Source organism: Podospora pseudopauciseta (assembly GCF_035222475.1).
Source record: "Podospora pseudopauciseta strain CBS 411.78 chromosome 5 map unlocalized CBS411.78m_5.2, whole genome shotgun sequence".
Classification (NCBI taxonomy): Eukaryota; Fungi; Ascomycota; class Sordariomycetes; order Sordariales; family Podosporaceae; genus Podospora; species Podospora pseudopauciseta.
Window position 1 is genome coordinate 308,219 of NW_026946666.1, and position 13,463 is coordinate 321,681.

A 13,463-nucleotide genomic window follows, 5' to 3' on the forward strand; every position below is an offset into this window, starting at 1 on the left:
GGGTCTTGGACAGCGACTTTTCGACAGGGGCAGCCAACGATTGGTATGATATGTGTTGTATGGATCTTTATTTCGGTGTGATTTGGAAAAAAAGGATAGGTGTGGTAGGACTGGTTAAGGGGCGGTTTACATAGGTAGTCACAGTATTGAAACTGTGAGGCGTATTGAACATTTTGTCGCTTTGTTTGCATGTCGTACTACTATCGTCCCGTCGATCGATGTTCGGCAGTGTGTTGCAGCAAAATTCGGTCACTGACCGATCTTGAGGTTCAATGGACCCTAGATTGTATCATACAACTACCGTCGTCCTCCAGCATGGGGGTATATCATTTTCCATCTCCAGAACTGCATCTTGGCCTCCTGATATCATACACGGCCTCCCGTCTCCCGGCATTCACCCATTACAACCCCCTCTCCTCCAGGAAAGCAACAATCTCTGACCTATGGTGCCCCTATTTCCCTCAGCATCAGCGTTCCCATACTCGTCTTCTTGTCGGATGCAAACTCACCCGAACTTCCACATGCCCCGTCAAACTGTTGACTCTGATGTCGTTTGGCGACAGATTCAGCGCCTTGACAAGCTCCTGCTTGAAGGCTATCCTGTTCCCCTCGATCTTTTTGATGATTGTGAGCTTGAAATTGCCGCCGCGCTTGGCGTCCTGGTAGACTGAGTAGTTGTTTGTGCGGGAGCGGCCGAGGGCGAAGGGGAAGTATGTCTTTTGGCTTTGTCTTGGGAGGGATTGTGGTGGGGATGAGGAGGGTTTTTGGGGTTGGCTGGGAGCTGTGGAAAGGAACTGTCTGAGGAGGGGCGTGAGGGTTGGTTGTTGCCGGAGGAGGCGGGAGGGGAGGAGGGTTGGTCGAAGCATTGTGATGTTGTGGTGTTGTTGTTTCTGGTGAGGCACACTCGGGGTGGTGATTCGGGTGGGCGGGTTAAGCAAGGTCAACGGACCGGATTGTGGTGGTGGTCGTCGTCGCAAGTGGCTGTCGTACTGATGCTATCTCGAAGCTCTCTTCGCGACTGCTGCATCGAAAAATGGTCGGTGCTCGGCGGAACAAATGGCCGGCGGCCGCCCGCAACAGTTTGGAGGGGACACAGACATGGCGGGGGCATGTCAAAGCAAAAGCTTGAGGCGCACAGACCACATCTCTTCCCAATGCGGGTTGCCCACTGGAGGAGCATCGCACTTTGCAATTTTTGACCCCACCAAAGAGAGCGAAAGATACCCTCACTGAAAATTGGTCGGCTTTGTCAATTCGGCTCTTCTTTTCGCTCCCCCTGCCAGTACCCGACCACGTCCTCGTAGCCCCTCGATCGACCGACCGACCGAGACCTGCGATACGCCCCCCACCGACGGAATCGATTATTTTTCACGACTTCGTCACTCCCAACTCGGAGGATCTCATCACAACAACAACGACACCACAGCCCATCACCATCATGGCTTCCACCACCGCCAGCGGCGGGTCCGAGTACGACCTGCTCAACAAGCTCGCCCCCAACCTCGACCGCCACATGATCTTTCCCCTTCTCGAGTTCAGCGCCAGCCAGCTTGTTGACGAGGATGGACAGGTCAGGGATGAAGCCAAGGCGCGCCAAATCACACAGGCCAAGTTTGCGCTCACGAAGCGCACCAACATGACCGACTACGTCGCCAACCTGTACTGCGAGCTCGAAGGCCTCGACGAAGCCCCCGCCGAGTACACCGAGAGGAAAAAGCAGGTCTTCAGCCAGCTGGAGAAATACGAGCAACAGACCGCAAAGATCACAGAGCTCCTCGAGCGCGACGACGTTGTTAATGCCCTCCGAAGCGACAAGGTGGCCAACTTGGAGTTCTTGAAGCGGGAGCACGATGTAAGACTTGGTACTGTGCATATTGGGAAGGAAAGTTGTGGTGCTGACTAGAGTGGTTGGACAACAGGTCACCATCGACATGGTCAACGCCCTCTTCGACCTGGGCAACCTTCAGTATAGCTGCGGTAACTACGGTGACGCCACTGAGACTCTCTACCGCTTCCGCGTCCTTTCCACAGACAACGACAAGGTCGCCTACGCCACATGGGGTAGACTGGCTTGCGAGATCCTCACCATGAGCTGGGACTCGGCGTTGGAGGAGGTTCAAAAGGTCCGCGAAGTTATCGACTCGAAGCTGTCGCAAAACCCCCTCGCCCAACTGCAACACCGGACTTCCCTCATCCACTGGGCTCTCTTCCCCCTCTTCAACTACGACAAGGCCCGTGAGCCCATCCTCGACCTCTTCTTCAACGCCGGATACATCAACACCATCCAGGCCAACTGCCCTTGGATCCTGCGCTACCTTGCCGTGGCTGTTATCACCAACCGCACCAAGGCTAAGAACATGGGGGTCCAGCAGAAGCAGATGAAGGACATTGTCCGCATCGTCAAGCAGGAGGCCTACGAGTACCAGGACCCCATTACCCGCTTTGTACACGCCCTGTGCATCGACTTCGATTTCGAGGAGGCCCAGCAACAGCTCGTCCTTGCTGAGGAGGTCCTCCGCGGCGACTTCTTCCTTCTTAATCATGCTGATGAGTTCGTCGACTCGGCCAGACATCTCATCTTCGAGAGCTACTGCAAGATCCACGCCCGTATTTCCCTTACCGACCTCAGCGCACGGTTGGGTCTCAACGCCGAGGCTGCCGAGAAGTGGATTGTCAACCTGATCCGCGACACCAGGTTGGACGCCAAGATTGACTACAAGGAGGGTACAGTCGTCATGAACCACCCACCGACCTCTGTCTACCAGCAGGTGATTGAGAAGACAAAGGGCGGTTTCTTCCGGACACAGGTTTTGACTTCCGCGGTTGGTGGCAGGTCATAAGGGAGAGGGGATGGTTGAGGATGTGCTTGCTGTAGAAGGAGATGCCGGGACCATGACATTTGCTTTTGTTACCCCTTCACAAGAGAGAGAGAATGGGGGAACTTCTCTCATCATCCATCCGGAAAGCCGGAGAGAGAAGATGGGAGCTCCACGGGTTTGGCGGGTGGGGAGGCGGCGCGGCGTCAATCTAGACATTTCTGGGTGAGGAATAGGAGGAGACAAAGCAAAAATGGTTGATGTCTTTGCATTGCTCTCACGGTTTACCACAGTGGAATTGGAAGCGATGTAATATACCTCATTATCAGGCGTATTGACAAAAATGGCTTAATGGACTGTTTTGAATGAAGCTTTTCTGGTGTGTGGCTCTGTAACAAAAACTCAAGGCTTGATGAGCAACCCAGAAACGGTGTCATCTTTCTCATAGGAGCGAGCAAATGTCCAGGAGACAGACTTTCATGCCATCTCTGGAATATTTCGCTTCACTCCATCTGCCTCAGCCTTCCATCAAGAAGAAGTGAAATGACACCATTTCCCAGCGTCTCATTTCAGCACTTTCAACCGCCATAAAGACTGGCAGACCACCACTCGCCGGAGCCGGTCACATGAAGAGCGTTTGCCACACTTGCTCACGCAGACCTGCATACTCTTCTCGTCTCACTGTGCCAAGGCAGAGCCTGGTCTTCTCTACCGTACTTGGAAGAGTCTCTTGCCACGACGTGCTTCCCCTCTCTTCCTCTTCCTCCACCTTCATTGCCGGTTTCTCGGCGTCCTTGACCCTAGTCTTCCCAAGAGGCAAAAGGACTTCTAGAACATCATCGTCCCTTCAGACATCAAAATGCCCCCTGAACGGCATTTCCGGGTTCAACTTTGGTACTGCGTAAGACCTTCTCCGTTCCAACCCTACCCGTCGGGCGAATCTGCGGGTTTGACTTGAGGATGATGTTAAAATAACCATAGCACCGACGCGGCGGAGGTTCTTATAACGAGCAAACACCTGTTTGTTTGGATCTTCACTGCCAGCATGTGGGGCCTTGCAAGCTGTGTATTGTTCAAAATGAATGGGTCCCTCGTTCCTGATCGTGAGGACTTGATGAAGGGTTTGTTTTGAGGAGGGCGTGTTGCTGGATTGTGTAGAGTGTTTGGAAAGATGTTTGTTGTGGTGTGGACGTGCGGGGACCGATCTCAGCTTTATGCATCACTGCATATTATTTGATGAGATGACCCTGTGAGATGTAGTCAGAAACTTGCGGATAGTTCCTCACTTGAGAAATACACAATGATAGGCATCCAGGCATGCCACGTTTGGCTCTTCATGACAGGGGCTGCTGCTGCACAGCCATGCTTACCTACCTGCCTCACCGAATTGAGGCAAGCAGCGATCTTTCCGTGCAGCTTCTTGTTTCCATCCCTCTGCTCTGCTTTCCCCTACTTTCGGAAGGCACACTTTTCTCAACACTTGATCGCCTCAAAAGCATTCTGCCTTCTGTCTTGCAGCCCAGCAAGTCCTGTTTTGTCATGCCTCGCTCACAGATACGGAACGCGGTCAGGAGGTCAGTGAGAAAGGCCAAACCGGTACCTTCCGGTCGTCAAGGGGAGGGTGGTACGCCACCTGAGGAGGATAAGGGCGATGAAAACTACCAGTGTTGGGAGTATTGGTTTTGCGTAAGCTTGTTTGTACAGGTTTTGCTGAGTGTATGCTAAATCTGACTGGGGGTTTAGCACCGCTGTGGTGAGGGGCCGTATACGTTGTTTGAACACGATTGTGAGAGCGGGGAGTGTGGACATCATGCTCGGTGTTCGAAATGTCACGTTGAGTGGGGGTGTGTGTGAGTGTGGTGGGTGGTGGCTAATATGTGTGCCGTTCGAGGTTGAAGAAGTGTAGCAAGTCTCAGTTTGCCGATAACATAACATGTCGATTGAATGCAGGTACCAACTACAACTGGCCAAAGATCATATACTCTTCTCAAGTAAATTATCTACCATGACGAATGGAAATCGCCCAAGGCAAATACTGAAATCTTGAGATGTGTTCTGTTGTTCTGAGGCAGAACTGGTAAACGGTATCTAGCAGTTTGGGGTGACCAGCTGATACTGAGCAAGTGGCTGTGGAAGGCGCAGCTCTCATGCCGCCCAACTCACTTCTCTTCCAATGGGAGCGCAAGAGATGTGATAGCAAATGGTGCGGAGATTCTCTAACCATCTCTTTTCGCGCTCAGGCTCTACTTCTTCCATCCTCATCACCGACGTCCAAAGTTCAACCTTTTCTCTCATTAGGAAGCCACGACAACGACCAGCGATGGCCGAAAGCCGACCTGCCACCCGGGATGAGTTCCAGATCGCGATTATGTGCGCCCTCCCGCTCGAAGCTGAAGCAGTGCTGTACCTTTTCGACGAGTTTTGGGATCGAGAGGGCGACCCCTACGGAAGATCACAACAAGACTCGAATGAATACAGGACAGGGAGAATTGGCCAAGATGATGTTGTCCTCGTTATTCTCGCTGAGATGGGCACTATAAACGCTGCCAATGCTGCCCGCGACCTCCTATCCAGTTATGTCAAGATCCGATTATGTCTTGTTGTGGGTATCTGCGGAGGTGTGCCATCACCCGAAGTTTCCAGACATGACGACTATATTCGATTGGGCGGTGTTGTTATCTGATCATCAATAAATTTGTCTGAGCATCTAAAAAACAGCACGGTAAGCATGGAAGCGAAGTTGAGAACACCGTAATCGGCAGCAGGCGAAGCCATAAAATACGTAATCACGAGCAGGCGAAGACATGATAAAAAGGGATCGTTAGCCAGCGAACATAGCATAGTATCTCCATCCAAGCTTTGGTCTGGCAAATCTTTTAACTAGTGGCGCTGTTTGATCGAAAGACCTCCGACAGTAATTTCGTATCGATAGACTAGCGGATGATTTGGAGCTGGATAGAACATCCGTAATAGATAGTCACGAGACTTTGATTCTTTCTAATCCGGAAGACGGTTTTCAGACGGTGGGGGACTATAGGTAAGCTTTCTAGGTAATTGTTAGGGTCTTGTTTTCTATCGAGCCCCTTCTTATCAACGGCAGACTGATAGCTGTCGGATTCAAAGCCACCCAAGCATATAATTCTCTAATGCGCTCTTTCAATATTGCCAGTCAGTTCCAATCTCCCTCAAGTCCTCTATCAAAGCCGGCGGGTTATCCAGCCCGGCAAAGGTACCTCCAAAATCATGATCTGCCACGCTGTCAACATCTGATCTAGCATCAGCAGAACGGTTCCAGACACAAAGACTTACTTCGATACTTGGTAAGATTCCCAACCATTGCAATCACCTCCCGAGGCCAAAAAGCAGTGTTGTACTTGAAGAAGCTCACAAGAAGCGGCGCATCCGTCCTCGCCCGTCTCGGCACTCTTTCAAAGGCACCCGGATCTTGAGCGTAGATGTATATCGATGATCGAAATGTCCCCGTGAGGTAGTAGAGTGAAACACAACGCAACAATTCGTTTGTCGTTAATATGGATGGGGCTGTACCAGCTCTTGGGTCCGACCCTGTGAAGAATGTCAGTGATGTGCCAGCGGCCTGTGTCAGGGCTACCCTACAGTCAATGTACTTGTCGCCTATCCAGGCTAGTTGTCCTACAGGGTTGTCGTGTAGGGCCAAGCCAACTGTGTTGGGCTGTATGGCAGACGTGAGTTAGTTGTTGTAGAAGTCATCCAATAATGCAAGTTACCTTACTAACCTTGGTTGTCTGCATAACAAAATATCCCATACCATTGACACCCCATTCCACCGACCTTTGCAATTCGAATTGCTCCAGCGGCGAAAGAGAAATATTCCTCGCTGAAATCTCCTCAGGGGTAGTAGGATGAAAGAACATAAACACAAGATGGGCAGCTCTTGCTGTGGTGTTGAACTCATCGTACAAAGTAAACGAGATAGCCACGCCATGAGCAGTTCCGTGGACAGCGTAGGTTTCATAGCCAAGGACCTTCGTCATGAGCGTGTTGTACACACGTGCTGTGTCATCCAATGTCCAATTTTGTGGCGGGGATGATGAGAATGCAAACCCGGGCAGTGAAGGGATGATGATGTCAAATGAGACATTTCTGCCGGTGGACGTTCTTGCTCGTTGGGTCAGGTCTTTGATGATGGGTAGAAACTCTAGAAACGAGCCGGGCCAGCCATGGCATAGAAGCAATGGTATTGCGTTTGGGTCTTTGGACTTTTCGTGGATGAAGTGGATTTGGAGACCCTCAACCGTCACTGCGTAATGATAAAATCTTAAAAAAAAAAAAATAATGTATCAGTCCATTGGGCTAGGTGGTTCTAGGAGACAGACATACTTGTTGATAGACGCTTGTTCTCGTTCCCAGTCAAAATCATGAAGCCATTCTTGCTTCAGTGCTTTGAGAGCGTCAAGATCAATCCCGAAGGAAGACCCAATCCCTGGATACTGCGGTTTCGCCGGAAGCTGTGTTGACCGGATGAGATCCAGCATGTGAGGAACATTCTTCGAAAGGTTTACCCGAAATGGTTTAACCTTGAAGGGAGCCGCAGGTGATGGGATCGTCAATGCCGGTGTAACAAGACCAAGCAGCGATGTCGCGAGGGTTACCAGTCTGAGCAGCATCATCTTGACGCTGTGGAACTTGTCTTTGCGCAAGCTGCATGAGAAAATGTCTTAGCTAAAGCAATGCAGCATTCTAATGTGACCCTTCTAGCGTCTATCGCGTCTACCTATATCTCGGTGATTTCCCATTTTGGCCGTTTCCGCTGGTTGCCTGTGGTGTGTGACCAGCGGCTTATACGTCCTTATGCGGAGCCATTCACCTTTGACTGTCCGACCGCGAATTTCTCGCCCAACGTTACCCATGCGGCCACATAACTCAGAGTACGGAACGCTTTCGGATCAGCATGGTCGCCGAATCCCTTTTGCAGTGCATGCTCAACTGCGGCCCAGTTCACAAAGCCGAGGCCCTCAACTGCCTGTCTGGTCAGGAGGGTCTCAAACATGCGGTTCAAAGGACCCCCTTTAGGCCATTTGGTTGGTGCTAGGAAAGGGTGCTTTCTCCGTCGGTAAAGCTCATCAGTAATGAATGGCCTTACCGCCTCACGTAGAATCCATTTTTCAGTAAGACTGTGAAGACCAGAGCCGGCTGTCTTCCAAAGGGGACCCTGCTTTTCTCCTTGCTTTGGCGTGGCTGTTTCGGCGGGATTGTACGATAGCTTAAGGCTGGGAGGAAGTCGGTTCACGTACTCGGCCAAGTGATGATCCAGGAAAGGGGTACGTGCCTCAACACTGTGTGCCATCTCTGTCCGGTCGCCCAGACACGACAAGAGGACATTGGCAAGACAGCTCTTATTCCACATGTACAGGGCAGTGTGCAGTGGGTGCCAGCGCCCTCGCATCTTGGCGCGAACAGAAGCTGGGTGTGATGTAATAAGCGTGGCCCGGCAGTCGAGGTCTTGGAACTTGGATTGGACCCAGGGTGCAAAGAGGCCCTGGGTGGGATGCCACGCCAGGATACTCTCAGCCATACCCCGGGCGTTCGCGTCGGAAAGCGAGGGGTGGTCGAGCCGGCCGTCGTACTGGTTAGCACCGATATTGCGCCAGATGGCTCTCATCTCGGCATCCGTTGTCTGTCTCATGGCCTCGCGAAGCTCGTTGTCAGAGCTGAGTGTCGTATCTGGCAGCGCGAGGTCTGGCTCGCAGAGAAACTCGGCAGGGAAGTAGGGATATCCAGCAAAATGCTCGTCGGCTCCTTCACCCGTGAGAACGACCTTGACACCATGATCTCGAGGTAGCTTAGACAAAGCAAACTTGGCCACGGTGTTGAGGTCAAAGTGGTGATGCTCGCAATGCCACACGGTATCGGAAAAGTCGCTTGCCAGACGTGCCTCGTTGACATCGACTTTGATGGTTTCAACCCCAAGCCATTTTGCTGTTCTTTCTGCGATACTGGACTCATCATAACCGGATTCTTCTGGGAATCGAACACTGAAGCAGGTAACTGGAGTGGTTGGTGCACGATCTCCAATTTTTACATGCTCCGTCTTTGCCAGGTGGGTGACGATACCAGCGACAGCTGACGAGTCGATGCCACCAGACAGGTAAATGCCAACTGGGACATCAGCGCGCAGCCTGAGACGAATCGAATCGACCAGCCTTTCACGAACACCTTCGACCATCTCTTCAAGCGGCCTTGTCTCGACTTTGGTCTACCATATGTTAGCACTATTCCCGCAAGAATGGCCAAACGGCGATATCCTTGATACTGACCTTATCTTCATACTCAGCGTCCCAGTATGTTTGATCTTCGATCCCCTTCTCCTCTGTCACCTGAAGCCAATGCCCAGGAAGGACCTTGTGGACTCCCTTGAAGAGGGTCCTGTCGTCAAGCATCCACCCACCGCTGACGATAGCACCAACGTCCCACTCGGCCTTCCATCCCAGAGGCAAAAAAGCCTTGGCCTCTGAGGCGATCAAGAGTCGATCGTTCGACACAGTCCACACCAGCGGCTTGATACCGAACCGATCGCGAGCAGCGATCACTCTTCTTTTCCCCTCACGACGATCATACAAGACGAATGCAAATTCTCCCCGCAAGTACTTGAAGAAATGAGGAGCGCCGTGGATCTTGTACAAGGCTACCACGAGTTCACTGTCGCTTTCTCCTCGAAATTGGTAGCCATACTGCTCGCGACACTCCTCCCACAGTCTATCTTGGTCGTAGATCTCCCCATTTACGACAGCATGGATGCTTCCATCATCACTGACAAGGGGTTGGGAGCCGCTGGGAGAAAGGTCGTTGATGGATAAGCGGCAGTGACCAAGGGCAATGCTGCTGTCTTGGCTGATCCAGACTCCGGCTTCATCTGGGCCACGATGATTCAGGATGTCGATGGAGGACCGAAGTTGCTTTTCAATGGGACCAGCCGAGAACGTTGAGCCATTTGTCTGAGCTGAATTGTGTGCTGGAGGAGTTTGTTTGGCGACGGCAGGCTGTGAATCAAGCCTGCCTCGCGGGAGGGCAATGCTGGCTGTGATGCCGCACATCTTCAGGTATGATACCCTAGTTGACTTTCGTGATGTATCAGTGTTTATGCTTTGTCGAAGTGTTGACTTTGGACAGCGAGAATGGTTTCTACGGCACCAGTGCATCAATCTAATCTGACCCAAAGATAACCTGGGCCTCTATTGATAACTTACATGGCTGTCGACTTACTAGTCGATGGTTAGTTTCCAGGTTCCTCATTTTAACTATCTCCGAATCAGTCAAGTTCGGCCCGGTGCCGTTTTTGGCCATGTAGCTGCTTCGCCCGCCGTTTTGATTCGCCACCGCGACAGTTTCACTACATCTACCACTAATCAACGGTAGACTGCATGCAGAAGAACTGTTTCACTCGACACCACCTTAGCAAAGTGACGATCACTAATTCTCTCTGCATCGCGAAAACACCACCACGATAGAGGCTACCGCCAAAGCTCCAGTCATGCAGCAGCAATTTAACCTCGGGACGCTCATTCAGGGGCACTGCCACGAGGTCGACATGTCCACGATGGAGACACTCGACGAGCTCAAAAGCGAATTGGGGAGGACTTTTGGATTTGTCGATGCAATGTGTGAGTCTTACGAAATTACAGCAAGGGATAATGAGATGACCGCATGTTAATTAATGTTTCATTGCAGCGATCACTTTCCATAGCCCCGCAATAGGAACGCTGACTTCTCTTGAAGAAGTCAAGTATTGTGATGGCCCGGTGGAGCTACGAGGATCCCAAGATTCATCGGTCCGCATTCCGCCCGGACCAAAGACGCTTCCTGTCGTCGGTAACCACTATGAGCTGTATCCCGACCCCCTTGGAAATTTCGACAGACTCTTTTCACGATATGGGCCCATGATCAAGACTGTAAACATGGGAACAACAACTTACCACACCAATGACCCAGAAATATCACGACACATTTTGCTCGAGGGAGAATTCTTCACCAAAGCAACATCCAACCCCTCGCACCCGTTGTACTACCTCAGCGAGCAGAATGCACTCTTCACCTGTGACACAGCATCCCCTGCCTTTGCCATCAGCCACAAATTTGTGCCACCTGCACTGTCACCCCGCGCCATAGCTCACCATGCACCACTCATCAGAGCAGCAGCGCGGGATATTTTCCCCGTCCTTGATGAGCTCTCCATCAAAGACCTTGCATTCAACGTCTATCAATACATGTTCAAAATGGGCGGCCAGGTTATTTGGCGTGTAGTAGCCGGACAGGACCTGCAGCATTTCAAAGCGGTCAACACACCGCCGGCGTTACCAATCAGGCTGTTTGGGCAATATCTGCACCTCATGAAGAAAGTCTCGTTGCGCCCCGCTTGGTACGGACTACTGCCGTTTGGGGATGCAGCCCGACTTCGTGCAGTGCGCGATGAACTTTGGGCGGAGATTGCCAGAGCCCTGAGGGAATGTGCTTCACCTAACGGGGAGACGCTGTCGCTATCAGATCCAACTGCGTCGTTGAAAGCGACATGTATTGCTGATTATCTCAGCCTGGTTAGAGACGACAAGGGCCAGGGACTACCTGAGGAGGTGCTTTTGGCCAACACTGTGGCGGTGCTGGGTGCTGGTTTCACTACCAGTGCCTCGCTACTGTCATGGAGTCTCTATGCGCTAGTAAAATATCCAGGCAATCAAGAGAGGCTCCTGCAAGAGCTTGTCGACCATGGGGCAGACAGCGAGAAGGACTGGACTTACGACCAGTTGCATGCTATGAAGTTTCTCGACTCCTTCATCAAAGAAACGCAACGGCTCCACAGTCCAAGTTTCCAGACAACGAGAAACGCAAAGAAGGATCTCATCTTGCCTGGTGGTTACTTCATCCCGGAGGGCTCCGTCGTCACGACGTGCTTTCCAAGCCTGCACAAGAATCCAGCTCACTGGGACAGCCCATTGAAATTTGACCCAGACAGGTGGCTCGAGCAGGGGTTTGCTGCCCAGGCAGCTCGCAAGGGGCTTTACACACCCTTTGCTGCGGGTAAAAGAGGATGTGTGGGGTTTAATCTGGCACTGGCCGAGGTCAAGATGGTGTTGGCTGAATTGGTATACAACTACAAGTTTGAGGATGCGTCGCCGGAAGCTGTTGTTTATGACCCAGAGTTTCTGGTCACTCGGCCACTTAACTTCTATGCGAGTGCCACGAGGAGGACGGAATGGCCATCGAAGAGAGCTGAGTAATGGGGGTTTTATTTTTCTATGTTTCGAAAGGGCGTGTTTGCTTTCGTTGACTTCATGTTCATACTTGGTTTCTTTGTGATCATAGACATATTCGTCACACGAAGAGGGGCAGCCGCTACACTTGGGAAACATCATAGGTTAGCGAAGGCGTCAGAAAATGGAAACTATTGTTTTTGAGTTCAAACAGATTATCTTGGAGATTTGCGTGTTGCTCTTCTCACCCACCAGCTCACTATTGTCCTTGGCACTGATCCCTGAGCTAGTTTAGGGGTTTGTTTACTTTCCCCCCTATCCACACCGACCCCTGAATGGCTGCCCCACTTTTCCTCACACTCTTTTTCCTTGCCGGCAACGGGCGAATTCATCGGAATGTGGTGTGAAACTTTGGATCTGCTCGGGGAAGTGACAAATACAGATTCGGACCTTCGTTTCTTGTCCGCTTTTGGCACGCTCCGAGTGTGCAGGTGTTGCAATGCTGTGCGACAACCCAGTGTGGCTCAGAGCGACATCACCGTACCTGTCAATAACCGCAGTCCATTGCCCCGTGGATTCAGACCGCAAATGCCGTTGATACCTATGTAGTAAGCAAACAAATCATTTCCCTATTTTACCCTTCCAAGCCTAGGCGCTGCACAGCATATCGTCGATCCCCGCATTGCCAACATGACACAAATCACCAGCGCACACCTCCAGACGCACAACACAGCCAAAGACCTCTGGGTGGCAGTTCATGGATACGGCAAGTCAAAATATCTCTTCTTTTTCCCCCCTTGCCTACCTACGGCTAACAAGAAGTGCAGTCTACGACCTGACCTCATTCGCAGCCGACCACCCTGGCGGCATTGACGTCCTTCTCGAATGCGCCGGCACTGACGCAAGCGAGCCGTACGACTACGCTGGGCATGGCGATGATGCGACAACGACGATGCAAAAGTTTAGGGTTGGGGAGCTCGCTGGGTATCGCCATGCCAAGAGCAAGACGCACACGGGTGGGGGTAGGCCTGTTGCAGAGTCTGCTGGTGGTGCGGGGTCGTCGTCGTGGATTGTGAAGGCCGCATCGGTGCTCAATTCCAGGATGATTTTGTCCTGTCTGATCGGCGGTGCTGCGTTGCTTGGGTTAAAATTACTTCAGCGAGCGCCTGTTGAAGGGGTGGATGGGCGATCGTTCAGTGGGGTGGAACCAGTGTATTCGTTCTTGGGGGGGTTGCTTGTCGCCACGGTGGTCTGTCTTGTTGGTGCTGGGTATGTCTACAATGAGTTTAATCGGACGCTGAAGCCTGAGAAGGACGTGTTCGATTATCCAGCGCTCATTCCAAGGAGAAGAGACCAAAAGCTTGAAACATTGAGCACTTAGGCCAGCTTTGGGGTAAGGCTGTTTTAGATAGACATATACTGT

At 51.8% G+C, this 13,463-nt stretch overlaps 8 protein-coding genes across 8 annotated transcripts; 5 read left to right on the forward strand and 3 right to left on the reverse strand.

The window, feature by feature from the left end:
• Positions 1 to 253: 253 nt before the first annotated feature.
• img2 (54S ribosomal protein img2, mitochondrial) lies at positions 254 to 1,080 on the reverse strand. The gene is made up of 2 exons (XM_062912814.1): positions 510 to 1,080; positions 254 to 452 (listed from the first exon to the last, which is right to left on the reverse strand). Exons 1-2 carry the CDS (start codon positions 864 to 866, stop codon positions 402 to 404), a joined length of 408 nt encoding a protein of 135 aa, XP_062763822.1. The 5' UTR covers positions 867 to 1,080; the 3' UTR covers positions 254 to 401.
• A 358-nt stretch (positions 1,081 to 1,438) lies between these two features.
• On the forward strand, positions 1,439 to 2,840 carry INT6 (eukaryotic translation initiation factor 3 subunit E; the record flags this gene model as incomplete). The annotated part of the gene is made up of 2 exons (XM_062912813.1): positions 1,439 to 1,852; positions 1,920 to 2,840. 2 exons carry the CDS (start codon positions 1,439 to 1,441, stop codon positions 2,838 to 2,840), a joined length of 1,335 nt encoding a protein of 444 aa, XP_062763823.1.
• An 835-nt stretch (positions 2,841 to 3,675) lies between these two features.
• On the forward strand, positions 3,676 to 4,874 carry QC763_0079870 (uncharacterized protein; the record flags this gene model as incomplete). The annotated part of the gene is made up of 2 exons (XM_062906086.1): positions 3,676 to 3,710; positions 3,798 to 4,874. 2 exons carry the CDS (start codon positions 3,676 to 3,678, stop codon positions 3,946 to 3,948), a joined length of 186 nt encoding a protein of 61 aa, XP_062763824.1. The 3' UTR covers positions 3,949 to 4,874.
• Positions 4,875 to 5,136: 262 nt separating this feature from the next.
• On the forward strand, positions 5,137 to 5,499 carry QC763_502160 (uncharacterized protein; the record flags this gene model as incomplete). Its single annotated transcript, XM_062912812.1, has 1 exon — positions 5,137 to 5,499. One exon carries the CDS (start codon positions 5,137 to 5,139, stop codon positions 5,497 to 5,499), a length of 363 nt encoding a protein of 120 aa, XP_062763825.1.
• A 338-nt stretch (positions 5,500 to 5,837) lies between these two features.
• Positions 5,838 to 7,465, reverse strand: QC763_502150 (uncharacterized protein; the record flags this gene model as incomplete). Its single annotated transcript, XM_062912811.1, has 4 exons — positions 5,838 to 6,064; positions 6,126 to 6,507; positions 6,572 to 7,112; positions 7,176 to 7,465. 4 exons carry the CDS (start codon positions 7,463 to 7,465, stop codon positions 5,973 to 5,975), a joined length of 1,305 nt encoding a protein of 434 aa, XP_062763826.1. The 3' UTR covers positions 5,838 to 5,972.
• A 179-nt stretch (positions 7,466 to 7,644) lies between these two features.
• Positions 7,645 to 9,929, reverse strand: QC763_502140 (uncharacterized protein; the record flags this gene model as incomplete). The annotated part of the gene is made up of 2 exons (XM_062912810.1): positions 9,113 to 9,929; positions 7,645 to 9,051 (listed from the first exon to the last, which is right to left on the reverse strand). Exons 1-2 carry the CDS (start codon positions 9,887 to 9,889, stop codon positions 7,645 to 7,647), a joined length of 2,184 nt encoding a protein of 727 aa, XP_062763827.1. The 5' UTR covers positions 9,890 to 9,929.
• A 134-nt stretch (positions 9,930 to 10,063) lies between these two features.
• Positions 10,064 to 12,255, forward strand: QC763_502130 (uncharacterized protein). The gene is made up of 2 exons (XM_062912809.1): positions 10,064 to 10,456; positions 10,524 to 12,255. The coding sequence occupies exons 1-2, from the start codon at positions 10,327 to 10,329 to the stop codon at positions 12,065 to 12,067; spliced, it is 1,674 nt and encodes a 557-aa protein (XP_062763828.1). The 5' UTR covers positions 10,064 to 10,326; the 3' UTR covers positions 12,068 to 12,255.
• A 475-nt stretch (positions 12,256 to 12,730) lies between these two features.
• QC763_502125 (uncharacterized protein) lies at positions 12,731 to 13,421 on the forward strand (the record flags this gene model as incomplete). The annotated part of the gene is made up of 2 exons (XM_062912808.1): positions 12,731 to 12,806; positions 12,868 to 13,421. 2 exons carry the CDS (start codon positions 12,731 to 12,733, stop codon positions 13,419 to 13,421), a joined length of 630 nt encoding a protein of 209 aa, XP_062763829.1.
• Positions 13,422 to 13,463: the final 42 nt, after the last annotated feature.

Coding starts and splice junctions, on each gene's coding strand:
- img2 (XM_062912814.1), bottom strand. CDS start 866: ATGCTTCGACCAACCCTCCTCCCCTCCCGCCTCCTCCGGCAACAACCA. Junction 453..509: donor CGGGGCATGTGGAAGTTCGG/GTGAGTTTGCAT, acceptor TGAGGGAAATAG/GGGCACCATAGGTCAGAGAT.
- QC763_502130 (XM_062912809.1), top strand. CDS start 10,327: ATGCAGCAGCAATTTAACCTCGGGACGCTCATTCAGGGGCACTGCCAC. Junction 10,457..10,523: donor TGGATTTGTCGATGCAATGT/GTGAGTCTTACG, acceptor GTTTCATTGCAG/CGATCACTTTCCATAGCCCC.